Raw genomic sequence first — 27,701 nt, forward strand, 5'->3', positions numbered from 1 at the left:
CATTATATTGATATAGGAGACAGGCTCTGGCGTTATCATTTTTTCACGGTGAAATAACATGTGCTAAAGAATTTGCTTTTCTCTAGAGAGCAGGTTGGGCATTTTTATGAATTTTGTCTTTGTCTTGTATGGCTCTCTAAAAAAAAAAAAAAAAAAAAAAAATTGCTTTAATGGCTCTTTGGGTCAAAAAGGTTCCCGGCCCCTGTTCTATAGGCTAATGATTCTCTTCTTTCTGTCGTCTTACCTTGTCACGTAAAGGGATAATATTCAAATCCACAAATTCAACAGCGATTATGACGAGATGATCCCTGCACTCAGTGTGCTCATCTAATCCCTCATGTTCACAAATCCCATTCAAATATTCAGCATTTTAAGTCGATTAACATTGCACCTCACTTCTGACTCTTCCGCTGTCGACGCCCGCTGAATGGGCACTAACCTCCAAAAAGAAGTGTCATTCAGTCACAGACAATCTAAGAACAACGAGCGAGACTCAGACTCACCTGTCCAGGTGGAATGCGGCAACCTCTGCGTTGTGTCTCTCAAAGTCGGAGAAGTAAAAAAAATCTGGTGGCGTTTGCTGCTCACGCGTCTGCCTGAAGGATGAAGTAAAAGAGGATATTAGCACAAGGAAACAAGAAAAAACACTTGGTAAATAGATAATTTACATCTTTACTTAGTGCTAGTTAAGTGGTTGTCTGATAATTTCAACAAATATTTCCATCCGGTCTCGAACCGCGGATGTTTTGCGTATTAGGCAAATGTACTAACCACTAAGGCAAAAAGGGCTTGCCTCAGAATAGTACACCACGATCATTGTCTCAAACTATTATTGATGTTATAAATTTATTGTTTAAGTATATTCATGTATCTTTTTTGTGTCTTTAACAATATAAACATGGTTATAAGAATCAAGGGCAGTATGGCTGCGTAGTGGTTAGCGCGTGTGCGGCACAGTTCTGAGGTCATGAGATCAACCCTTCCTGTGAGGAGTTTGCATGTTCTCCCCGTGCATGCGTAGGTTTCTGCCGGGCACTACAGTTTCCTCCCACATTCCAAGAACATGCATTTCAGGTGAATTGGTCGGTCCAAAATGTCCCTAGGTGTGGATGAGCGAGTGAGTTGTCTGTCCCTGTGTGCCCTGGCAACCAGTTCAGGGTGTCCTCTGCCCACTGCCCAAAGATAGCTTGTCTTATTTCCTTTTCTCAATAACATGTAATGTGTCAAAATCTCAAAAATGCATTTTTATTTTTTAAATATATGTCTAAATACATGCATTTAAAAAATCCAAATCAATGTTTTAATTGAGATTAACACCAGATTTGGGGTGAGAATAACCTTGATTATATATATATATATATATATATATATATATATATATATATATATATATATATATATATATATATATATATATATATATATATAAAATATATATATCTACTGTATATGTATTAAAAACTGTGAAAAATGTGACCGACCAAGCCCGAAGAATACTCGAATTTGTACATATTATTTGTGAGCAATTGGGCTCCGAAATACCAATAATTATTGAGCTTACAGTTATTGGACTGTTAACAGCTTTATATGACGTCACAGTTGTTTGCACGAGAGTAAAAATATAACCTGGCGTCCTTTAGTAGAGAGAGTGATCGAAACCAACAGACCGTCAGACCGACAGACCGACAGACCGACAGAACAACAGACCAACAGACCGACAGACAGAGACAGACAGAAACAAACATAGCTGCGATAGTAGCCAAGATACTGTGGGACTTCAGCTTCCAGACTGACAAGAAGCTCCTGGCTAATCAATGGACATGGTGGTGGACAAAGGGCAAAAGAGGGTGTTGATAAGAGATGAGCCGATCCCAGCTGAACCAGAAATCAAGAAGAAAAAACACAAACAACTGGAGAAACACTAAGGGTTGAAAGGTGGAACAGATGTGAAAATTCAAAGCCAGCATGGTTCCCGTGGTAGTGGGGGAACTCACACTTGGTAACTAGTTAGTTTCACGACAGAGTAATTCAACTCAGTTCCTTTTTGAAAGAAGTAGTGAGTAACTATACCTAATGGTCAATCTAACATATAGTTAACTTAAATCTAAACGGCTGCTAATCTGACTTTTGCACTACTGGCAGTTTTTTTTATAGCTTGCCACTCCTGCACATTGCTCTCTGCACTATTGTAATTACAGCGTTATTGTTACAGTGTTAATGTTACTGTGTACCTGACTTGTTAACCTGACTGCCCATTTTGCGCATCTGGTTAGCTACTCTTCTTGCACTATCGGAACTATGGTAAAATACTATACGTAGCCAAAATACAATACAACATTATTTATATCTGTACATTCAAGGAAACTGTGGGGGTCAGATGCATCGACATTTCGTTCTGTATACACGTGTACTAGAATGACAATAAAGTAGATCTGAATCTGAATCTGAATCTGAATGACCTTTTTCAAGGTAAATGCCCAACACCTCAGAGCAGTGATTACTTTTCTTTTGAGACTCATGCATATCTTAATAATTTTTCAAAACTTTCATAGATATTTTTATGTATTCTATACAAATTAAAAGATGGTTGTCAAAACTCCACTATCAACTTAATAATGGACAAAACAAGGCCAGATTCACTCCTAATCTTCGACTATGACTTAAAAACAGTTGTGATCTCTAAAGCGAAACATATTCACATTTATCCCTACGGAGTGCATCCATTTAAAACCTGAAAAGGGTGGACTGCACATTCATGTCCTGCTCTCCTGAATGACATGCATGCTAAGAGCATAGATTAGCCGGTTATGAAAAGCATGAAGGACAGGACTGATTCCTAGCTGCTCTTGCTGGCTCTTTTTTGCAAACAACATGGATATTGGTTTATTCTCAACAAGATGAGTGTTCCAGTCTTGGTCATATTTACATATCCATCCACAGAGGATTAACTGTTTTCAATAGCGAGAAAATCCTTGGCATTTTCTCCACCGGCTTATCATAGAATACCGTTTGCAAATTGTGCATATTTTGCTGTAACATGGAGGGTATTCTTGGGTCAGCTGTGATCAGATGTCAGAAAATCTCCAGATTGTAATATTTAACAATAAGCTTCATAGCGCTTATCTCCTTACTGAATACCGACTGTAAATTTTTGCATCCCGAGTGCCAACTTGGACAGCAAATCAAGCTGAAAGTACAATTGCTGTTTTTTAACTGCACATGCAATCTATTCCTCCTCTTTAAGAGACTTCGAGCCCTAAAATCTGCGAGATACAAAGGGAGATAAGTAGAAGTGAGTTCAGAGCATCACCTCAATGGCACCGAAATGAGAAGACTTGAACCGAGTAATGCGGAGGAAATAACCAAGAGGGCTTCAAGGATGTCATGCGTGCACTTAGAACAGCATTTATCATATATGATGAAAACCAATGGAGTGGTCGCGTTGGGTACGTAAAAGCTTTTACTGGGTGTTTTTATGTGTACCTATACACAAAATGAGAAGGCGTCATCCAGAAGCATTCACAATGATGCGTAAACAAACGAAAGAGGAGAATGAGCGACAAATGTGAAAACATAATTTGCATGTTTTTTTTTGCTGCTGCCAAATTTTATTGCACATTTTTCATTGCTCCATCGTTACAGTGTTGTGGTTTTCGATTGACCAAAACGCAGGAAGCAGGAAGCTCGCAGTACAGACGCTCCCCTACTTACGACCACTCGACTTACAAAAAACGATCGATACGATAATTGTTTTCATGATGTCGAAAAATATCCAGGAATTGCTGTAAGCTAGATTTTGTATTGTGTGCGCCTTTTTCAGAGTACAGGAAATTACTGGAGTGCTTCTTTCCATTGCTACTGGCGTGTGTTAGTGTTGTGCGAGGTCAACCAGCATCCACCCCGAAGAAGAAATCCGCTTCCTCTTCCTAGTTTGTGTGGAAATATTCTATACTGTATGTCCATATTGCTAAGAACTTTGACATTTTTATTGTTTAATGTGCATTTATTGTTTAATATGGTTTGTGTAAAGTGTAAAAGAAGAAGAGAGCCGTTTCTTTTGAAATGAAAGTGGAATAAGAAAGCTTGATGTGGTCGAGAAAATGATTGGCTCGCTTTTTTTCTGCCACTTTTTCCCACGGAGGAGGAGGTCGCCTAAATCCTAAAGTCCAAAAGTAAGTTAAACCTCACTTTATTTATCTCTATAGAGCGTAGTATTTTGTGAAATGTTTATTTTTCAGCCTTAAACATACTGATATATACCTTAAACATACAAAATATTTCACTGAAGCAACTTACGAACAAATTCAACTTACGAACGATCGTTCGGAATCTCGTTCGTAAGTAGGGCAGCGTCTGTACTCAAAAAAATGATTGTATTTAATCACAAAAATTCTCAATAAAGTAGCAGTCAAAACACCAAAACTGTCTGAATCATAAAACAAAATGTCCTCATGAAGGGTGAGGCTAATTAGGGACAGAGGTGGGGTGATTGGACAGACCTGACTCATTTACAAACTAAATCGGCACCCTCTTGTGGACATACAATACACTATTCTATTTCATTCCCAATCATTGAGGTACTATTATAACTTAGGCCAGTCTCTAAGCACTATGTTTGATTATTTTTAATTTTTTTATCCAATATTTTATTTTCATATAGTTTTACTCTACCACACATGTGTCAAACTCCCAGCCCTCGGGCCACGTCCGGCCCGCCGTGTAATCATATCCGGCCCGCAAGACCATTTTACATGATTGTTATTAATGGCCCGTCAATATAAACAACGCCGTCTCATCCCTGGACATCATATTCTGACGTTTTAGTCACTGTACCTATTCCTTATACTATACTATATACCAGGGGTCGGTAACCTATGGCTCGCGAGCCATATATGGCTCTTTCTATGAGTACCTGTGGCTCAGTGACAAATTTGATTGCATGCAAATTTTCTCCATCTCGTTCAAAATTTGAGACATTGATCCTGGTCAGATACACGCAAAGCCAATCCAAAACTGAATTACAAAGCAGTACATTTCCGAATATATAGGACAGGTTTTCACTACAATTTACAGTCAAGGTGTCACACAAAAAAAAAGTTTTGGCTGCACAGCGCTAAAGAATGCTTTATATAAAAGCTCACTATATAATCTGTGTTCAGTGTTCAGATACTTTTGATGAATCCACAGAACGAATTGTAAATACGTCAAAACAACGGAAGAGAACTTAATGTTATTTGATTGGGTGAGTGGGAGGGATGGTGGAGCTATGCAAAAAGTGCAAGCACTCCCTCCCATCTCTCGCCTACTCCGTCTGCGCCAAAGGTAAGCTCATCAGGCTCCCTGTTCTCAGAATGTTGTGACGTTTTTACAAAATAATTTGTGTAGCATTTTCACATTTCTACTTTTGAGATGTATTAAGGAGAGCAAAATCTTTTGGGATATTTAAGTTTTTTTTTAATATATACATTGACATAGGAGCAAAGGAGTTTGAATGGGTTTTTGATGTTAAGTTGTTTAAGTTAAGTTCTATCCGTCTATCTACCTTGGTCATATTCCTCAAGAGGGTTGACAAGGTTGCAAGACAAACACATACAATAACAAAGAAAATAAAAGGGAAGAAAATAGCAAAAAAAAAAAAACACACACACAAAATTTTTGGGACCATGGCCAACCCAATTGCCCAAACACCCAAACAAGTTGGGCACCTTGCCACCTATAATTTAACAAGATCTTTTTATTTACAGCAAAATAATAAATACTGTATAAGTGATTTAAGGTTTAAATTTAATATTCTCTTCTGTTTTTATTCATATTTATGTTCCAAAAACATTCAGCTTAAGTGTGTTCAATAAATGTTTATCCTGGTTGGCCCGCGACCTTAAGTGTGTTTTGAATTTTGGCCCCTTGTGCAATTGAGTTTGACATCGCTGCTCAACAAAGTCTTTATTACGTTTATGTTTACCCTGGAGTGTCATATCTAATCTCGTTGCATACAATGTTTTCTACATTGTAATCAATGACAATAAAGACAATTGGATTCAAATTAATTCAGAATCCAGTGGAAAAAAAGAAAGAGCTGCCCCTTTGGCAAAACAGATTTAAAGACTATCATTAATTTGAGTGGTACAGTAAATGGGAGTAAAACTAAAAAAAATGATTTAGTGCAACGCGGAAGTCTGAATTCTGAAGTGGATGAAAGACAATTCAACATTTTCATGTTGGACATTACATCAACCAGCAAAGTGTCAGGCGACACGTTAACGATGTAAAAAACATGCAAAAAAACTAACCAAAAAATGAAAACTACCCTAAAAACATCAGCGCTCCACATCTTCTTTTGCTATCTACTACAACTGATTCTTGCTAGTTATTACTAGCAGCGAGCCACTTCATGGTAGCTCATGCAAAGCCCACTTAGCTGGGTGCCTTGGGTGTTCGGTTGCCCTAAATAATTGTGGTAGGCTTTCCGATTGTAGTCTTTATCTTGTGTTTTTCCGAATTTTTCAAGGCAAAATTAGAATTTAACCTCTATGTTCTATTCATCGGAATGCATTACATAGAAATACTCTTACGTACATCTGTCACAATGCTGATATCTGGAGTTTTTGATAGTAATATTTAAAAAAGGGCGAAAATACTGATCCCCTCAAGGTGCTTTTTGCCTTTTCTTTGACAATTTTTTTGTAATGTCACCTGAGGAATGCAGTGATAGCAAAAGCATCTTAATCAAATGTGACTACACAACCATAAACGGATGCTGTGGTTGAACTGGATTTTTTCAAAATATGAATAAACTCAACTGGAGTTTCCCCCATTCTGATGTTATATGATTCATCCTGTGCTTCCTAAAAAAATGTGACTTTGGACAGGACGTCCTATTTGCCTCATTCAGTACATTTATAGAAGAAATGTGTTTGTTATGAACATTGAATAAAAGCATTCAACATTTTCTCTAATACATAACTTTAAAGTACAACACATTAACATTGAATCAGTAATGACTGTTTACATAATTTTTAAGTGCAATGCATTTAAACTTTATCGCTTGAAACTCATTCAGGTTAACGGTCAAAGGACATCTAAAATCACTGAATATATTATTGTAGGAATAATCTTTCAGATTTAATTTCCCCCTATCTTCCGGTCCATTCGAGCCCCAGTGCTTTGGAATGCTTTGCCCCCCTGAGATTCGATCTGCAACCTCAGTGGAACTGTTTAAATCTAGGCTTCAAACACACTTCTATTCAATACCTCATGAATGGCCTATATTTCCTGTTTACAATATCTGTGTATTGTTTGTTATTGCAACATCCGTTGCAGCCTGGTCATCCTGGAAGGGGGATTACCTCATGTGCGGTCCCTTCTCAAGGTTTCTTCCTCTTTGCAATAATCTGTGGTCTGTGCAGCCCTTTGAGACTCCTTGTGATAAAGGGCTATACAAATAAACATGATTTGATTTGAATACTGATTAATTATTGATAAACACTTTGACCTTCTACACTCAGTTATGGTTTTAGTACTTGGAGAGCTAAGTATGTATTTAGGTAATTTAGGCAGTGATGGATCAATACATTTTCAGAGTTGCTCATTAATGCGGTTCTTTTGAAACACGAAACGAGATGTACTTGTGCAGTTATTTTTGTCAGCCTTCTTGGGAATGGGCAATCACAACAAAGTTGTGTAATTCTTAAACTTCTGCACTTGTACCACCACAAACTCTGGCCCCGCAGCCAAAAGCCACATTGCTTGCTGCCTGCTAGTTATTTTCCACCACTGCGTTCTTTTCACTTCTCAGCGGCGACTGAAAATGAATAACATTCAAGTTGCAAAAATGCAAACAGACCACCTAACCCTATTTAGGGGATTGCTGCGAGAGAGGCTGCTAACGGAGGTGTTTGTACTCATGAAGTGTGCCCCTATTTGAAGCTGCCAAGCCTTATCGTGTCCTCCCCAAATTGTGGTCGCTTGGCCTTTCACAAATAGAAACCATCTATCAGAGACTAAGTAGTGGTTGGGAGAAGTTATTGTGGTCAGTGGTGGGTGATGGCTCCGAATGAGGAAGTGTTCGAAAATTACCAAACTATATAGCAGCTAAGGAGACATTAAGTCCAAATGCCTCCAAATAAACATTAGAACATAACAGATGAGCAAATGTGGAACCCTTATGAGTATCCATTGAACATGTTTTGGGGAAGAATTCAACTTAGTACTGCATTTTACCATTAACCTCATGTGGAATTATAAACAGAGAGTTGTGCATGAGGCAAACAAAAAGAGAAAAAACAAGGTGCCTTAAGGAGAGTTTCTCAACAGGTGGTGTGGGACCTGAAACTGTGTCGCACACCCATTTTCAGTGGGTCACAGGCCTTTGCCTTGGCAAAACAAGGCTAAAAGGAGAAAAAAATGAAGGGTCAATTACACTACTTAACAGTAAATGGCGACAGTGCCCTGATTTATCTCTTATTCCTGTTCAGTCAATCTGTGCCCAAGGGACCATACCTTATTTCAGTATGATTTTTTTCTTTCCTTTTATGCCCGTAAGAGATAGGGCAATGGAAAAGTGGAAAACAGTGACAAAAGTAATTTAGTGGAAGAAGGAAAACCAAATAACCAACCAAATACAAAAATGATGTACCAGTGTCTGTTATTGAAGTGCCGCTGGAAAGTAAATGGTTTGAAAATTATGTTTTTAGCTTTTACCAGTACAGTGTATTAATATTGATTGTTTCAATTTTAATTATCGACATTTAGGTAGGGCAGCACGGCGATGCAGTGGTTAGCGCGTGTGCGGCACAGTTCTGAGGTCATGAGATCGAACCTCCTGCGTGAAGTTTGCATGTTCTCACCGTGCTTGCGTGGGTTTCTCCCGGGCACTCCGGTTTCCTCCCACATTCCAAAATACATGCATGTTAGGTTAATTGACCGGTCCAAATTGTTCCTAGGTGTGAATGAGTGAGCGAATTGTCTGTCTCTGTGTGCCCTGAAACTGGCTGGCAACCAGTTCAGGGTGTCCCCTACCCACTGCCTGAAGATGGCTGGGATGGGCTCCAGCACCCCCGCAACCCTACTGAGGATAAGTGGTGCAGATAGTGGATGGATGGACATTTAGCTAAATGTTTTATACATATTTTGAGTAGGAATTTCTTGAAGTATCTAGCTATTTTAAAGCAGTATCAGGGGGTCACTAATATATTATGTAGGCTTATATTCGAGTATATACAGTACATTTTAGTTAGCTGCTCATTTTATTTTTTGAAACTGGTAAATCCTTTGTACTATCTCTGATTTAAACTGCATGATCCTTTTATTTGATACATTTGAGAAATTAAATTGTATTCTTGATATGGTTAGCAGCTTGTCTTAGGGTAGGATGGTGGGACCTGAAGTCAGACCATTTGAGAACTTTAAATAAAATAAACAGTAAGTGTGTGATCTAAATGCAACACAGTTGTTCAATAGCAACCCGAATTTATGACTAGTGATGGTTTTGGTGTAATGGTGTGAGCGTTCTTTTATCCTTGATCTGACTTATATTGCTTCTCCAGTCTTTGATGGTTCTGGTAATTGCGGTAGAGTACAAAGAAAAGGAAAAAAAAAAGAAACATTCATTGAAAAATATTCCCAGCAGGACCACGACAGAAGCCCTTGTGTTAGAATCCCTGCCATCCAAGGATGCCAAAAGAGCACTAAGTGGGATAGGTGAGTTGGAACCAGGTCAGAGTCCAGATCAGGTTTCGGGCCTTGTTGACCTGGTGATACCAGACCTGAACAAGGCAGGTCCTCCCACTTCCTGACCAAACAATGGGCATAGCTACAGAGAGTCCAGCACAAATTTGCTTGATGAACAATGCTTGTATTCTTCTGACTTTTATCACACAAATGCAGACAATTTACCATTTACTATTTTGTCATCTGTGTGACCTCCCTAGTTTTTACTTCTTTCTTTCTTTCTTTCTTTCTTTCTTTCTTTCTTTCTTTCTTTCTTTCTTTCTTTCTTTCTTTCTTTCTTTCTTTCTTTCTTTCTTTCTTTCTTTCTTTCTTTCTTTCTTTCTTTCTTTCTTTCTTTCTTTCTATTTTGTCTACTTCCACAGACCTATCATGGATCCCACAAGAATATTGATTATCGATTGATATATCCCAATTTAGGGCCCGGTCACACAGCCTTTTGCGTCTGTATCGCAGGTAAAATTTTGCGATTTTTTTTGCCCGTGGTTGCCTGCGGTAGAAAAGGCGCAAAATTGGCTAACCCGCTGTTTATCCGTGGTATGCCTGCAAAACAGGCGCCTGCGACTGTTCTACTTCCTCATCGCGTCAGTTCCACGTCATATTCGCGTGTGGACCACGGGTATAAAAGCTGCCGAGCCGGGCTGTAGAAATCATTACCGCTCAAGACACAGTCCCGTGAAGATAAAGATTTCAAGCTATAGCACCGAAGAAGAAGCCAATATGTTATTATTGTAATAGTTTTTCATTTTTATTTTATTATCTTGTTATGAAACGAAAAGAAATGTCAAGAAATAAAAATGGATTAAGACGAGGTCACTACGGTGACGGGGATCCATGTTCACCCCTTGACGTCTTGAGCACAACTGACGTGTGCTCGACAAATCGCGCTGTATATACGCGGAGAAAGGCGTTTGACCGTCACACGCGTTACACACGCTAATTCACGTGATAACACCGCTATACAGGCACAGAACAAACGTGCTATGACCGTGCTCCACCCGCGATTACCCGCTAAAATTTCGCGTCCTACCCGCGTGTAACCACGCCCTGGCCGCGGCTGTAGCACGTCGTTCCGCGTCTGTACCGCGTCATTGCCTCGTGTGTACCACGTGTGCCGCCCGCGGTTACCAGTGGTCTAAAGTTTTGAGCAGTGCAAAACTTTTTCGCGCGGCCAACCGCGTGTGAATTTCTTGCCGCGTGTAAAGCACGGCTGTATCTTGTCTGTATCGCGATCTCAAAGCGTCCAACAGCGTCTGCTTCACGGGTAGAAATTTCTGGCCGTGATTCAGCCGCGATACAGACGCAAACGGCTGTGTGACCGGGCCCTTAAGGGGATAAACTGTTGGCTAATCACTAGAAACAGATCTTTTTACCCACACAGATCCCATTATTTTTTGCTGGACCAGTCTAAAAAAGCCAGACTCATCTACTGCTCCGATGAACAATAAAATTAACTTAAATAAAAAGTAAATTTCACTTTTTTTCATAAAACTAGTTATGCAAACACAAGCTGTAAAAATAAACATAATCAGTACAGCCCAAATATAGAATAATCTTTCAACACTCTTAGTCTATCATTATGACACTAATAGTAGTCATTGTAGCCAGTAGATGAATAACACAAAGCTCTGCTAACTGCGTGTTTGTTTGTATTTAATAAACACAGATACTTGATTCTTTTCCATTTTTTTTTTACGTGATAGAGCAACAACAAGGTCTGAAAATGGGTGCCGCTGAATGAGATAAACATTTGAGGGCGACATAGAGCCTAAAGCAGAGTGTAAAGCAGTTGACAATCACTTCAAATACAAAATGTGTATCTAATTAATTGTATTTTATAGCTGAGAGTGTAATTAAAGAGTTTGAATACTTGTTTCCAAAACAAAGGTATTTAGAATTACTGACTACTGCCACAATTTGGCATTCAAATGTCATATTTGCTTATGAGTAACAATTTGGTTAGAACTCTAAGTCAGCCATATATAAAGGCAACCTCTAAAATATTCGAATATAAGGTTACTGCTCGAAATGGAGAATTGGGTGTGGTCTTTGGTCTCCAAGTGCCAGTTGATTTGTAGCGTTGGCACAGCCCCTTTGAACCCTTTCTCAACTTGAAGGCAATTACTGTCGGCACTTGAACGCTCAGAATGTTTTGTGCGGTTTTTGACTGCGTCCCTTTACGTATCCGCCCCCAAATCACATTAGGCCCGCTTTGCTTTTCCTCACATTTATAAAAAGACACGGTCAATTTGGTTGTCTAAAATCTATCTCCTGGAGGCACATTTTCAGCATTCCAGACAAAATCTCCAGCGAAATTCCGTGGCCTGGGAATTCACCCATCCCACATATGAGACGTTATAATGACACGCTGGGATGTCTGTGCAAGTGAGTCGCATCGTAACAGTCTTGTGAGGTTGCCACAACACACGGGTGTAATTACACAACTAGCTGACATAAAGACGGAGGTTTTCGGGTTCATTTTGACAAGTATGAAAAATATAAACATCAAACGAAGAATGAATACGCTTGAAATAGAAATGTGCCTTTTCCAAAAATTAATCACAAGGCCAAACATTTTGACTGTAATTTGTGTTTAACTAAACTTTGATGCTTGCATTTCCTTTTTGCTTCGTAAATATTCCAATGAGAAATTATAACATCTTGCACACAATTCAGGGTGTATAAGGTCATATGATAACATTATTTAAAATGTGAAATTTGTGCCCTGGCAATAAAAACTTCATTTGAACCAGCAGCGAAGAGAGTGATGGCCGCAATTAAATGAGTTGTGCTACACCCGGAATGTCATAACAGTATATTACTTCATTGGACACATTGTGTTTAATAGTTTGAGGCACAAAAAAATGTGTTTTCTGCTTAGAACAGCAGATTTCCAATTAAAAGAAATATATAATTTCTGAAAATACGGCATGTGTGCACATGACAAGGAGAGAGAAAAGTGAAGCCTTTTTTTCTAAAGGCTAGCATGATAGTGTAAGAAGAACAACCTTCACTAAATCCTGTGAGGGTGCTGCAGGCCACTAGATACACCTGGTGATTGCTCCTGTTTTATGTGTGTGGATCTGTTGCAGCCTGGTCATCCTGGAAGGTGGATTACCACATGGTTATTTTATTTTCCTCATGTTGAGGTTTTTCCTTGCCCTCATGTAGATTTTAAATCAGGGGATGGTATAATAATAGTTTGCAGTTTGGAATAGTCTGTAGTCTGTGCAGCCTTTTGAGACTCCTTGTGATAAAAGGTTATACAAATAAACATGACTTGATTTGACTTGACTTAGGCGGTCATTGAATGATAACAAATGTAAACGTTTGAACTGCTTAAAGTAAAAAAAAGTTCATTTGCCATAACCACTTTTACACATTTTCTGAGCAGCCTTCTACGCATACCGATTTTGTGTGGATTTTCAAAGATGAAACTGTAGAACTCTCTACTGATTCCCAATTTGACATTGTGATGAAAAAAACGGACACTTAAGAGTTGTCCTCAAAGGCTTACATGGCTGAATCACAGAACTTGCTGGTTTGAATCTTGTGATCGGTCTGACGTTTGTACAGCTGCCTAAAGTAAGCCCCCCATACCCTGCACAACCAAAAAAGTTGTGAAATATAAGTTCTTTCATTTGAATTTAGTATTATTAGCTTAGGCCAAGATCGGCTGACTTTGCAGAATGCATACAGTGTAGGAAGTGAGGGAGAAGGGGATTAAAAAAATCCTGCATTTGCTGAGGAGGTGACCTAGTAAAACATTCATGAGCGATGTCTCCATGTGAAGTGCGTAAGGGGAGTTGAAAGCTTGGGATTCTAAAATAAGAAAAGTGACCTGTGTCTAATGTTTTTTTTCTTGTAGTTTCTGAGTTGGCAGTTTGCCTCTCACAAAGGGAACTCATCAAAGATTTGAAATGACAGCGTGAGGCGTTCAGTGGCACACGCCAAACTGTCGACCCTCCCAAATGGAGTGCAGGCTTTGAGCTAAAGAGAGGATGAAGCAGACAAAAGTCGGTCGGCAGAAAGAGACACAAAGACATTGTTTTTTTTAGACCGCCAGCGATGATTCCGAACTGAAAGATGAGTGGGAAAAAGAAGAACATGTTACACTCGTAGCAGTGCTATACAATTAGAACGTAAAGGAGTGCTTTTGTTGAACTCGTCAAAAATTCGCTTGGGCACCTTTAATCCATCACAGTTGAAAATTATAAAACTGTTGCAAGAACTGCATTTTTCTTTCAACACACCATTGGAATACGTTCCCTTGTTCTTTTTTTTCACTTGGATAATCATCTGTCTCCCATGACACACCACAGGAAATGATGACCCTGATGGTTAAGGGATGCAAATAACCCATTATTTGACTGATCATGACCAAATCTCTGGATCAGCTTGAGTGTACAGTCAGCTTTGGGGGACACAGCGTTACTAACCTAACTAGTTTTGCTGATGATATTGCCAGACAAGAGAAGAACAGGAAATCAGAGACCTGGCCAATGGCCTGAACAAAGCATCAACCCAGTTTAGAATAGATGTCAGCACAGAAAAAAGACAAGCACCCCCAAAGTATCACCAGAAACATCCCTATCAACCACCAAGCCCTTAAACGTGTCACCAAATTTAAATATCTTGGAGCTGTCATATCATAAGAGGGTTCAAAACCTGAAATCATGGCCATGACAGCTCAAACCTCTGCCACACTTGCAGGACATAAACCCATTTTGAGGGACAAGGACATAGCAGTGAAATCAAACATAAGACTCAAGCGCGTGGTACTTCCATCTTCTTCTCTGCTTGTGAGTCATAGACTCTAACAGCAAAGGTGGAAAGAAAAATCAAATCCGTGGACATATGATGCCACAGGGAACTTCAAGGCATCAGATACATAGCTCATGTGACAAAGAAAACGGTACACATCATCATCAGAAGGGACATTTGAAACTTCGAAGAACTGTGGTCATCTGTGTGCTGACGAAAACTGCAATAGTACGGTCACGTCACAAGATCATCATGACTGGCCAAGCTCCTTTTCCGGGGCACAGTCCAAGGATGCAGGAAGAGAAGGTGGAAAAAAGTGGGCCGACAACATCAAGGAACGGACAGGTGCCAACTTTGCGACGCCCGAAAAACAGGCTAGGAGCTGTCAATGGTGGAGCACTCTGATTTCCGTCCTTAGTAGGGCCCCAACAAACCAGGCGGTTAAGAGATCTGTGATTTGAATACTTTTCATGGAGGATGATGTTTGATTGTCTGCCAAATTTTGTCGTTGAATCTCCTACAGTGAAACCAGTTTTTGGATTTAAAAAAGTCGAAGAAGAACATCAAGAAGTTTAGAATTCAATCAGAGAAAAACACAATAACATTTGACTTCTGAATCTGAACACGTTTTTTCTTTTGTTCCTCCAGGCTGCATTGCTATAATAAGCACACTAGGAAATGAATTCGGGGTTAGGGCCAGGTATTTCAGGACATCATTTTTTCTCATGTTTCTTGATTTCCTTTCTTTGCCTTCCCGCTTGCAAACAAAGCCCACTTGATCTCCCCATATTGTCATCAATTTGGAAAGCCAGCCCAGTCAAATTGCTTGCTTGTGTCCAGAGAAGCTTTTCGGTTGTCTTTCCCCAGGCGAGGGATTGCTTGTGTGTGTGCTTGTGTGTGAAAGAGGTGATGTCTGACTGCACATTGAGGAGAATTGTGCCAGACCGATTCACAATTTTCTCTCCCAGTTCTCTCCCAGTGATGGGCGTACAAGAAGAAAAGCAGACTCAGTACACTGATTTATAACAACACTTGCATTTATGTTTTCACTTAATGTTTTCTTAAAGGTTGTAAGCTTTATCTAAAAGCACTTTTAGTTTACAGAGATAGCTTTACAGACACACGTATTATTAGCTCCGCTGGTAACAAAATTTCAATGTATTAGAATGAACAATATTTGTTTATGAAATACGCAAAAATACACAAACAACCGTATAAAGCAGGGGTGGCGAACAAGTTTGCCACAAAGAGCCGAAATTTGTAACTGTGCGAGTCAAAGAGCCACGCCACGCACTGACCGGGATTAGACGTAACCTACGCAGATGATTGGCAGTCAGTTATGTGTCCGGAGCAGCATAAAAACAACAAATCTGCCAAATTAATTTCAAAATATTATCTATTATATGTTATTAACTCTGATGGATTCAATTGTGTTTTAAGAGGGGAACAAAAACTAAACAAGAAATGGGGCAAAGAGCCACATTATATAGAAAATATGATGAGGCAAAGAGCCGCATTCTTATTGGCCAAGAGCCGCACGTTTGCCTTCCCTGGTATAAATGTACGTTTATATGAATACTCATAGGTCCAGAGATTTTCATTTATTCGACATGATATAAGCCTCACATAATGGGAGCTAACATAATTTTCCCCAATCTTACCGCTACGAGTACCCAAAAACCTCAAAAAGGCTGGGCAAAAACGAGAAGTATATCCTTCACTTTGAGTCCCTGTAGTTTGTATTATTCCTTGTGCTTTTTAACACTTGTTTTCAACTAAATAAGACAACTACATATGGTGGTTAAATAACACTGTTCCTTCAGATTCAAATCTGACAAAAATAAACACAAGAACAAAGTCCTTTATTGCGGAATTCTGTTGAATTTATTATTCAAATATAATGGTATAATAATAAATCATTATTTAAGTTTCATATTTTTTGAGATCTTCATTTTTTATTTGACTAATTTATGTGTTTATCCCAAACGAAGTGCTACCTTCCAAATGAAAAAAATATTAATACGTAATATTTATAACAATCCTAAAATTGTGAAAATTTAAAGATCACCAGCTCTTTAATAACTTAAGTGGCCCCTAATAAATAGACTTCATTTTGACCTATGTGGCATACACGTACATTCTTGGGCTCCTATTTTTTTTTTAAGTTACAAAAGATTTTGGGTCCACTTTTATGCAAATCTGTTTGTACATTTGTTTTATGCTGACTGTGAGCATGAGATCTAAATAAATAGTGAGCAGCAAACAACGTCGCTGGTTTACATTTTGTCAAAGCACAACAAGAATGCAGGGTGACTTTGGATCCGGTTCACCTCTTGATACTTGGAATTTGGCCCGTTTTACTGTCGCCTCTCTGCCCAACCTAGACTCGGGGAAACCATTGCAGAGGAGGGTTGGTTGGTTTTTGGGTTACAACTGGGAACATTCTGGCATTAGGACCATATTGCTATTTGTTGGGCGAACACAAACCTAGTGTCTTGTGATCCCAGGCAGGTCAGGCGTTTATGAAATTGTGTGCAGTGTGTTGACACTGTGTTAACACCTCCCGCGTAATTCATCTAAATCTCTGATGGAGGACGCAGCTGGTGCCTGGCTTGCCGATTCTCGCCAATCCTCCGGCAACACTTGTAGATGACAATGGGTTACCGAACTCTTTCAACCTCGGAAAACACTCACTCTTAAGTGAATTTGTTGACACCTGCAGTTGAGCACAGCTGTCCTAAGTTCAGGCCTTCATCCAACTCGACCCACACACTACGGCACAAGTGATGGATGTAATATAAATCACTTGATGGTGTAACATTGAAGGCTTCAGATGATAGGAAATTTTGGAATTTGATGTATGTTTTAGGGGGACTCAGTCACTAAAAAGAGTGTTTTTAATGATTAGAATTTATTTTATCTGTGTCACTACATAATCAAATTTAGAAAAAGCTAACTGTATACACACTCTAAAATATTCCCTGGGAATAACAATTAACAGAAAATGTCTGCTTTTTTATTTCATGTGACACTGTTTTAGAGGAACTACACTGCCACAAAACCATTTCGCCTAACATTTTTCCAACCAACAACACCCCAAAAGACCCGACAATCATCAGCAGGAAGTGACCAGACTCTCCAGCTGTATAACAAAGATTTGAAACCCCAAAGTGTTCAAATGTAATCAAAGGATTTGTCAAAAAGTGTCAAGTTTCATGACAGATGATTAATTTCATCATCAAATTCAGTCAAATTCTGCCTATTATCAACAATTGTAATCATTATAATAGTTATCATCTGCCAATTGGAGAACTTTATCTTGAAAAGCATAAACAGGAACTCACCGGTCACAGGACCCATCGCCAGTGACCATGACACGATCTATTTAAAAAGGGAAATGTAAACAGCTTTCCAGCACTCTTCTACCTGTACTCCAGCTTCCTAGAAGCTCCCCCCTTGGGAGGTGGTCAGGCGGGTCGAGACTAAGATGGCCAACCGAGGTCCCCAGGCTTGGGGCTCAGCCACCCCAGAGCCACGAGACTTGGAACGCCTGAGCCATTCTTCCAAATTTATTGCAGAGTTGAAAATTTAACCAATCGCTTCAAAATCGGAATATTTATTGACGACGGAGCAACAGAATGCAAATCAACATACAGTAAGTAACCATACCCAATCAATATTGATTCAAATGTGGCCAACTCTGCAGCCTTTGCCGGTAAATATTTGATCTGGTTGCACGGACACAAGGTTCAGATTTATTGACTTATGTAACTGCTTCTTGGGTTGTGATCTAGTAAATAAAGCACCGCTGTGAGGGTGGTACATCGTCCGCAAAATCCGCTGCTCAAGCCTACTTCAAAAGAAAATCCCTCTAACTAATGCATACATGTAAATGTGAGTAACTAATTAATTGCAGCCTGAACTCTTTGCATTGAGCTTCCTGGCTTCAGGCTGATAGTTTGACTGTTCCTCTTGTGACTTCTATACAACACAACATCAAACCAAAATCACACACTATGTTTACATGCATAGAATAGTCCAACTGGGATCAGAATGCACTTTTAGACCAATGCCAATGAATTGTTTAAATGCCTAGTGACATAGAAATAGCCACTGATACATGCCATTTGTGAGCTATCTGTTTAGGGGAGCAAGTACAGGCGACATAATTACACAAAGAGACATTGCTGCTACATTCAACATTTTAATTTAAGTATAAGTATTAATTCACGTCACTTATAAAACTCCACAAAGTACCAAGCTTGTTTAGGGTATAGATGCACGAATAATCAAAAAAGAAAATTACAGCAGTAAGCCAACCATTTAAAACGGACTACTCACGGTCAGACTGAAACCTTAATCATTTTTCTGTGTGTGTTTACACAACTTGAATAATGTAAACAATAGTTATATTTCCTTGGTATTCAATAATAAACAACTCGTTAGTCGGTCACTATATGAGAGGCCATAAGTCTCCTGTGTTTGCTAGTCTTTAACAAAAAGAGTAAACATTGACTTCAGGAAGCCACCATTCAGACGTAATTAGTCATTTCAATCCCAAGCAAAAAAACAAAAACAAAACATCAAGAAATTAATGTAACCCCCACTTATCCCTGATAAAAATTGCAATAATATGGAACATATCTCATATTTTTAAAATTCAATAATTCATTGTAACATTGACTACCTCCAGCAACAAAGGTACAACACAAATCAAAGACATCTTTTACAACAGCTGTTCCAAAAGCTCACAACAATCTCAAAAAAGCCCGCAAAATCCCGAAGGGAATATATTAGGGATGTGGAGGCGTGAGACGATTCCTTAGTGAAAAAGTAAAGATAATTAGCATTTGAGAACAGTGATTATTGATTATTCCAATTTTTGAGGCCCTACCCATTAAAAAAATGTTTTTCAAACTAATACTGCATTAAGGTCTTTGAGAACACTCTTCTTCTCCGGTGTAGTGTAACAGCTTATTTTTAAATTGCAGAAAGGCATTCAGAGACTGGAAAAACGAAAAGATTATTTATAATTCAATTAGATTCCAGTGTGGGAATTGATTCCAAATCCTATGAAGTTATCAGTTTTTCAAGGGCTCTGGCTAATCTCTTTGAGGAAACGCGATTAAATAAACGTCGATATATAAAGAGAAGGAGCAGTGGGGAAGAAAAGAGAAAGAAAAATCAGTTTTATGTATTGAGGATATGATCTTCGATGTGCTATGGTGAAGATTTCTAGAGGGGAGTTGCGCTTATGCATGTATGTGGCATTTCACCAATGCATATATTTACATGTCGTCAAAATACAGTGCAGCGCATTTCTATATGTTTGTGCACAGTTGCCCGCATATCCTAAGCTCCTATCAACGCGGGCAGTTTGGATTTTCTCCTCCTCAGCGTAATGAATTTGATGCTATTATTGCCCGGCTTTGTTGCAGTTCTTCATCATTCACAGGTCACTATTAGATGCACTTTGGGATTGATCGAGTGAGTTGATTTTGAACATTCAGTCATGAACAGTGTTGGGAGTAACGTGTTGTAAAGGAATGCATTCCTGGAACATAGTTACTTTTCTCTGTAACGATTACTGTGGCGGCAGTAGCTCAGGAGGTAAAGTGCTCGTCTTGGGATCGAAAGGTCGCAGGTCCGATTTCTGGCTTTTCCGTGTTATATTTCGAAGTGTCCTTGGGCAAGACACTGAATCACTAATGCCCCCGATGAGAAGATCGTTGCCTTGCAGGGCTGACGCTGCTATCGGTTAGTTAGTTTGTGTAAAAAGGTAAGTGTGAAGCACATTGTAAAGCGCTTTGGGAGATCTGCATTGACTTGAAAAGCGCTATATAAATGCAGACCATTTACATTAAACACATAATTATTAAACAATTTTATCCAAAACATTAATTAATGGAGTAAAAGGTCATCTTATTTGCGAAATTATTTTTGCAATATACCATGCCTTGAGAAAAAAAGAAAATATTTTGGACAATACCAAAAAACGGAGAAGGAAATATTCGAGTGGTTTCAAAACAAAATGCATATGGAGTGTTTTAGCTGTGTTTGCACAAGCCCAACAATAAGAGGGGTTCTTCACTTCCACTTGTAGCTCAAACAGAAATTGCAAGTACTGTGGAAAACCAAGTTGATCTAAATAAGGATGTAAACCACGCTTATGAAACCCAAAAGACAGACAAAGAAACCCAAATCCAATTGAATCTATCCCTCGCTACAAAAATAAAGCAACGCTTTAGATTTTGCTTCCCCCACCACAACTTGCGGCATGGGTCAAGCTTGTCAAAAGCAATTGTCTCAATGCACAAGAGACTGAAGAAAATGAGAAGAACACACTCTTTTTTTTAATTCAACAGCACATGTCTGATGGAGGTTGGTGTGTGCCTTAACACATTTGCTTTGGCAATCGACATGTAAGCAAGATGACGTAACAAATCACAGCAGTGACAAATCCGGGTAAAAATATAACCAAAAAAATGAACATGTGGGATTACAAGAGCATGAAGAAGATGTCTCTGCCCACTGGTGTTATCCAATTAGTGGTCTTATTTGTGTGCACACACACCATGTTTAAAATCTTGGCTGGGCATCGTAGAGAAGAGCCAGACCAGCACAGAGGCTTTGGAGTTGTCCTGTGAGCAGGTTCCAGCTGGAAGGAACTGTAGCTCACCGTGCTGTCCCTAGAACCCTTCCACAGGGGACTCTGTTTGCTTCTTATCTGTTCTGCCTTGCCTCTTTGCAATTCCGCAACTAGTCCATTGACAGACCCATTTGGCCTCTGTTCCACAGACAGTATATACCCTGCCCTACTCACCTCAATTCCATCCAACCCAGTTTTTCCCGGGAATGCATTTAATCTCCATCCCAGCAGTCCCCCTCTACCACTAATGACGTCAAACTTGTGAGCCTATGCTTTACAGTGTACAGTACACCTGCACTGTACTATAAATTTCAGATAACAAGCTGCTACCTTTTCGCAACATTTTAAACACTGTGGCTTTAAAAACTGCGGCGTTTCTCTTTGTGTTTCGTGATGGCCTCAAGCAAAAGAGTAATCTGCTGTTTTCCAGTACGCATGAGCTTAAAATGCAATGAACCGAGGTGATGTCTGGAAATATTTATGACACCCGTTGAGAGAAATGATTCCGTATTTTTGCGGACGTTTTTTATATGATACACAACAGCAGTAAAACGGGAGGTTTAACTGTATGGTATTTTGTTCTTTATTCCAAATGTAGTAACGATATATGAACTTTCTCACCTAAAAATATAGTCTTCAATATGTACTGTACATCTAAATTGAACAGAAATGAAATTTATCCGTCAAAAACGCCACATCTTTCTTTCCGTATCATCTGCATCATTATCAGGTCTTTCTTCCAATCCTCAAGGAACAGTGACAATCGAATGCAAATAAGCCCCCACTGTAGCAGCCACAAATGACAACAGCACAAAAAACATGTCTAGGTTGCAATCTGACACCATTTTTCATAGTATGGGGCTCTGACTCCATCATCTAGGATTATATGGCTTACATTTTACGTGACCCCTAGTCGCATTTTCTTTCTGCAGAGTAGTGAATATGTACTCGTCTTTGTAATCGCCATCTTAAAAAGTCACTTGATCTGAAAACAAAGAGCGTGAACAACTCGGGGCAAATCTGAAAGACGCAGCTGAAAACAGCGTTGGGTGTACGTGGCACAGCGCAGTTAGCTTCTGCAGCCAAAGGCATTGGTGCCAGGTTTGTGCCTTAAAATGTAAGAAATGGATGTGACATTAAATGGATGTTGAAGCCTGCTGTTTAAAATCTGCTGCGGCTTGTAAAAATACAAAATTGAGTTTGCGATATACTTATGGGAAATTTTTCAGTCACCAAATTACAGGTAAAATCAAATGAAAACAAAGCAGTCAAGGAAGCACTGCATTAGCATCTTCTGTAGTTGATGAAGATCAATTGTACACCTTGCAGTATGGTATTACGGATTAAAGGTAGGTCAGGTTGGGCTACCTCTTCATAGATATTCTGATGATCATGTCAACAAAATAAACTTGGCACTATTATGCTATTGCGAACGCACCTCAAGCTGCGCACACTTGTCTCGATGGAAAAAAAACCCCCTCTATTTCCACTCGCTTGTAGAATCTTGTACATTCTGGCGAGACTCGCTGTCGAAAACCATTCTGCATTTCCCAGCCATTAAAGCAAGCTTCAGAGCAATTACTTTTGATCATAGCCCAGTTGGCTTGGACGCTGTTTATCCGCGTTGGCGAGGGAATTTGACGGCACGGCTGAGAGTATGGCTATTCCTTTTTCATGTGCGACGCGCTTCCGCCAGCAAAAAAGCCTCCCTAAGGACGATGCTGGTGTTAATTAGCGCGCACGCCTGTTGATGTTCATTAAAAAGAAGGCCGACATCAGAAAAAGATCACATGGGGGGAGGCTGCATTTCTCGAGATGTAGCGGCATTGCTCGAAAAACGAAATCACTGGTGATTTATTTAAAGCATTCATAATTACAAGTGGGCTCATTAGACAAAGATTTTGCCTCTTCACTATTATATCAAAAAGTCCAAGTGCAAATGTTTGGAACAGTATTCTGTGATTCACTTACTTCATGGGTTTGAACAGTGCTTGCCCATAGTTGTGGAAGGTCATGATTAACTTGAGTTGGGTGCCTCCAGATTTCATGGCTGACAAGGAAGAAGAAAAAAAAAACAATTGTACATAACAGTCAAACATAAAAGTCACAGTTCATTGTGGTTACATTGAAATTGTAAAAGTAATTTGGCATGAATGTGAAGCTCAATCAAATCATACAATGGCCAAGATAAGCAACTAAAACAGAACTGAGCACACTTTTGACGCGCGGTATGAAAGTAATCAGCGGGTACAAGTGGATTGAGTGATTTGGTAGGACAGGCGGAGGAAGCAGTTTGGAAAAAAAGCAACAACTCAACGTGAATAAAGGTTTGTTGTTTTAAAAAAAAAACACCAAAGTGAGCAAATTGACACTTTAGTTGATAAAAAAAGAAACACTTGCTCATTTGCAAGATGCCCTTTAAGTTCCACTTCATGCTAAACTTCATAATCATGTGGTCTTGACTACAAGCACTGTAAAAATTATGTTTGCTTATTAAATATATACATAAAGAGAACAAGGAATACTAACTGGACCATATCAAAAGTAGAATTACTCTCCTACACCACATAAATCACAACAACTACACTTTTGTAGGGAGTCATTTAACATACTGTAAGTGAAAACAACATTCATAATATAAAAGGAGCTCATTCCCACCTCAGCATCAAGCCAACATATTTGGGACTTAATGGTCAGGCTTTGGAGGGATTTGCCCATTCATTAACCCGTGCATCTCATCTCATGAAATTGACCTACTGGCCAACTCTAACATTTAAAAAAGCCCCCTTAAATTGGTGGGCCCACGTGACACGTGTCCTGGCCAGCAAACAGTCCACCTAATGTCAATGCATAACTGCTGATTATAACCACTATGAATAATTTGCACCATGACTGCAGTCAGCTATCGGGGGTCCGTTTTAAGTTGTAAGAGCTTTTTTCCCCTAAAGAAATATTATTGAAAGACAGGGTTCATACACCTTTTTCATGGCCAAATTCAAGCCATCTCTAAGGACTTTCAAAGCCAATTTTCCAATTTCTTCAGTACCATTAAAATAAAAAATCCTGTGTGAATTGTTTATTTTTCAGAGCCACAAATACATTTGCAATCAACATATAGCATTTTTAGATCTTGAGTAAAGCATGAATTTATTTGTGGATCTGAACAAACATGTGTATGAATATTGTTTAGACAAATCTCTCCCCATATACTAGTTAGGTAAAATGACTGTGAATGAATACATGTAATATGTAGCTTACATTTTCAGTTGCAGGAAGTTCTTCCCATCACAATTTACTCCTGGGAAACTACCTTAATATTTTTAATGGTCCTTCCTTAAGATCCATAATTGAAATCCTTGCAATAATACGCATTTCATAGTGACATGTTGAGGTGTAGCATGCACCAGTCCTCTTGGGCGCGAAACATAAGGGGCGAAGACACTTTATAGAACAATGTCATACGAACTAATACCAGCTGCCGTTGACAGCGAGAGAAGAAAACAATTCAATGGCAAAGCAAAGACACAAAAGAGCAGTGTTGGTGTTGTTTTAAAGCAGACTTGTTGAGAAACATGGCAACAATTCCAAGCATTCACAAGCACCTCACTAAAAATGCGAGCATGTTTCCAAACTTAAAACATTTAAATGTAAACATTCATTAAACAAGAGTGGTTTAGCCGGGAATAGCGTATTCTCCCCTCCTTACTATATACAGTAAACATTTAGTTCAAAAAAATATTCTATCATGTTTGCATTATTAACACTAGTCAAGCCTAGAACAAACGTGTCTTTGGTCAAAACCTTTCGGACACTGGAGCATCCTTAAATGTTATTCATCTCATCCAAGCCAACAGGTCAAGTAGACGGTGCCCTCATGTGGCGTCATCAAGACTGAAGATTACACTCTTAGATCTATAAACCCTTGAGAGAGCGATTTCACATGTGTATTGGGACGGTGTAACCAGAGCTGCGATTGGAATCCACAATCCCCGAAGGAAGGGTGACCTCAATTCAATGTTCTGAACTGCTCTTCTTTAATCGAAAAGAAAGAACTCCATAAAACAAAACAAGTAAGTAATCCTTCTTGCAGTCAAAAATCCCACCAAAGATCAGCTTAATGTATTGTTTGTGTACTGACATGCAATGTCATGTCATGACATGACAACATCAGTAAACTTCACTCCAAGGACCATCTGTCTTCGTACCAAAGGGATAATACACGTTTCCAATGACCTGCTATCCATCTTCGGCTACGCCTGTCTACATATTAATCACGGTCGCCTTCCTCGGCAACACCGCTGTTGTCTGGCCTTTCGGGAGGCTGCGGGCCTCGCCTCCCTACCGCAATCAGATTCACGTTGCGATGATAAATCCGGCTCGCTTCTACCTGTGTCGCGTCACGAAAGAGCGCAAATGATTTATGAGCCTCGAACGAGCCGGAACAAAAGGATGAAGCTGAGACGAATCGACTCGAGGGCAGATAAAGCAACGTCGGCCTCGGGAGATGCCAGAGCCTTGTACTCTCTTTGCTTTGCGGTGTCAACCAGACAGATAAGTGTTGAGCGTCAGTGCATGTGAAATTAGGGGGTGAAGTCGCTGGAAATAATAGCTGACAGGCATTCAATTGACTGAATTCTGTATTGGTGTGATTCCAGACAAATTGATGTTTTTTATGTGCAATAAAACAAATGCGCCTGGAAAAAACGAGGCAGTTTGAAACGTTTATGGCAACATTACAAATTGATAGATTGGAAGTTTTTTTTTTTATGTTCATGCATGAAAGGACAGGCAGAATGTGATGATGTGACCAATTTATTTGAGTTGACTAATGAAGATATTTGACGTATGTTAATGTGATTGAAAATCTACTACATCAAAAAGATCGTTTGATTTTGACAGTGATAACTCAGCATTTTTCACCCCAAAAATGTGTTTTGTAACAAGTTATACAATGTATAAAGATATTCTAGACTGCTGTGTTCTTTTGTGATGAGCAATAGAATTTGAGTTGTGTTGGTTTCTAAGGCAAGGCTCTACAGTAACGTGTAGAGGTAGCACAGATGTGACTACTTTGTATTTATATACCATGTATATTATTTATGGGTGGCTCAGTGGTAGACTTGTTTGCACTTCTGCCTCACAGTTCTGAGGCTCACACTTCTGAGGTCCTGGGTTCAATTTCAGCTACGGGCCTCTCTGTGTGTAGCTTGTAGGTTCTCCCAGTAACCATGTGGGTTTTCTCCTAGCACTCCGGTTTCCTCCCACATTCCAAAACATATAAGTCAATTGATGGTTTGAATTGTCTATGATTAAGCGTGGATGGTTGTCAATCTCTATGTGACTGGCTGGCCGCCTGTTCAGGGTGTTCTCAGTATGAAGACGGCTGGTATGTGCTCCAGCACCCCTGCAACCTTAGTGAGGGTTGCATGTATGATTTTTATTCATATTAATATTGTATTATTTGCTTATTTTCCCTATAAAGCTCAACATTATCATTAGATACATAATTGATAGGTATATTTAACATATGTATTGTGATTCAAAATATGCAGGTAAAGTAACAACACGGATAAAAAAAAAAAAGAGTATTTCATTTACGTAGTGGCTTACAACTGCTGAGAGGGACTAAATATTTTCTCGTTGAGTCAGTGGGTGAATTAGTCAGTGTCAAGCCTTGCATTGTCCCCACAAAAAAGAAATACAATTTGCTTCATAAACATAATATATATATATACATGACTTCAATAATCTTTGCTTTTTGTCGTGCCTCAAACTTAAACCAAAAGATATCAATCTATTGTTTCAAAATCAGATTGGAATTTTAGAAAAAGCATGTGTTTATTTATATACAACACAAACTAGAACCATATCTTTATAAAATGTTGAAAAAGATTGTCGCTGTCATCCAAAAAAATAAAAATAAAAAATACTTTCAAGTAATTTTTTTCAGGAGTTTTAAAAACAGTAATAATCCCCAAAAATATCATTTGGGAGATTTTATTAAATTAAAACAAGGATACATTCAACATTTTTACTCTTTAAATAACTCAACCACCAAGAGATGATTTTGGATGAAGGGTCACCAAAATGGTTTCTTTCTTAAAAAACCTCAGTTGCGAAATTAGCTCACTCATAATAGGTCATTGTGATTATCTAGTAACTTTGATTTTTAACTGACATGAGGCTTAGCCTGTTAATAATCCTGTAAATATCACCTTAAATGCCAATCCAAGACATACCCAATATAAATTCAATTCTGTTCTCGAACCTTTCGGAGAATATAGACAGTTTGGGTCTCTTTGGAAAGGTAAAGTCTGAAGTCTTGTCCCAAATCTAAATCATCATTGCAAGTGCTATTAACATTGAGCATCAGACAGTCAGTTATCTATAAAGCCCACCCACATCCACAGTAAAGGATGTCACAAGATTGCGATTGTTTTACTCGCATGCAAGCGTCGCTCCCTGCCAGTGTTGCTCAAAATCAAGTCGAATTGCTCCAATAATTTGACACAACAGCATCCTGTTATGGCGGCTTGCGCAGCCTGGAAACATTTGACTGTCA

General features: G+C 39.1%; 2 protein-coding genes across 2 annotated transcripts in view; one reads left to right on the plus strand and one right to left on the minus strand.

The window, feature by feature from the left end:
- fam20ca (FAM20C golgi associated secretory pathway kinase a) overlaps positions 1-27,701 on the minus strand; it is a 38,963-nt gene that overhangs the window by 8,583 nt on the left and 2,679 nt on the right. The window contains exons 3-4 of the mRNA XM_088339173.1: positions 23,111-23,189; positions 504-596 (exon numbers count right to left, since the gene is read on the minus strand). Coding sequence (XP_088195299.1) covers positions 504-596; positions 23,111-23,189 — 172 coding nt within the window. The remainder of the gene's footprint in view (positions 1-503; positions 597-23,110; positions 23,190-27,701) is intronic.
- LOC148374658 (serine/threonine-protein kinase pim-3-like) overlaps positions 17,967-27,701 on the plus strand; it is a 49,575-nt gene continuing 39,840 nt past the window's right edge. The window contains exon 1 of the mRNA XM_088339162.1: positions 17,967-18,145. The gene's annotated coding sequence lies outside the window, so the exon portion shown is untranslated. The remainder of the gene's footprint in view (positions 18,146-27,701) is intronic.

Source organism: Urocampus carinirostris, chromosome 1 (genome assembly GCF_059441175.1).
Source record: "Urocampus carinirostris isolate Australia breed hairy pipefish chromosome 1, RoL_Ucar_1.0, whole genome shotgun sequence".
Classification (NCBI taxonomy): Eukaryota; Metazoa; Chordata; class Actinopteri; order Syngnathiformes; family Syngnathidae; genus Urocampus; species Urocampus carinirostris.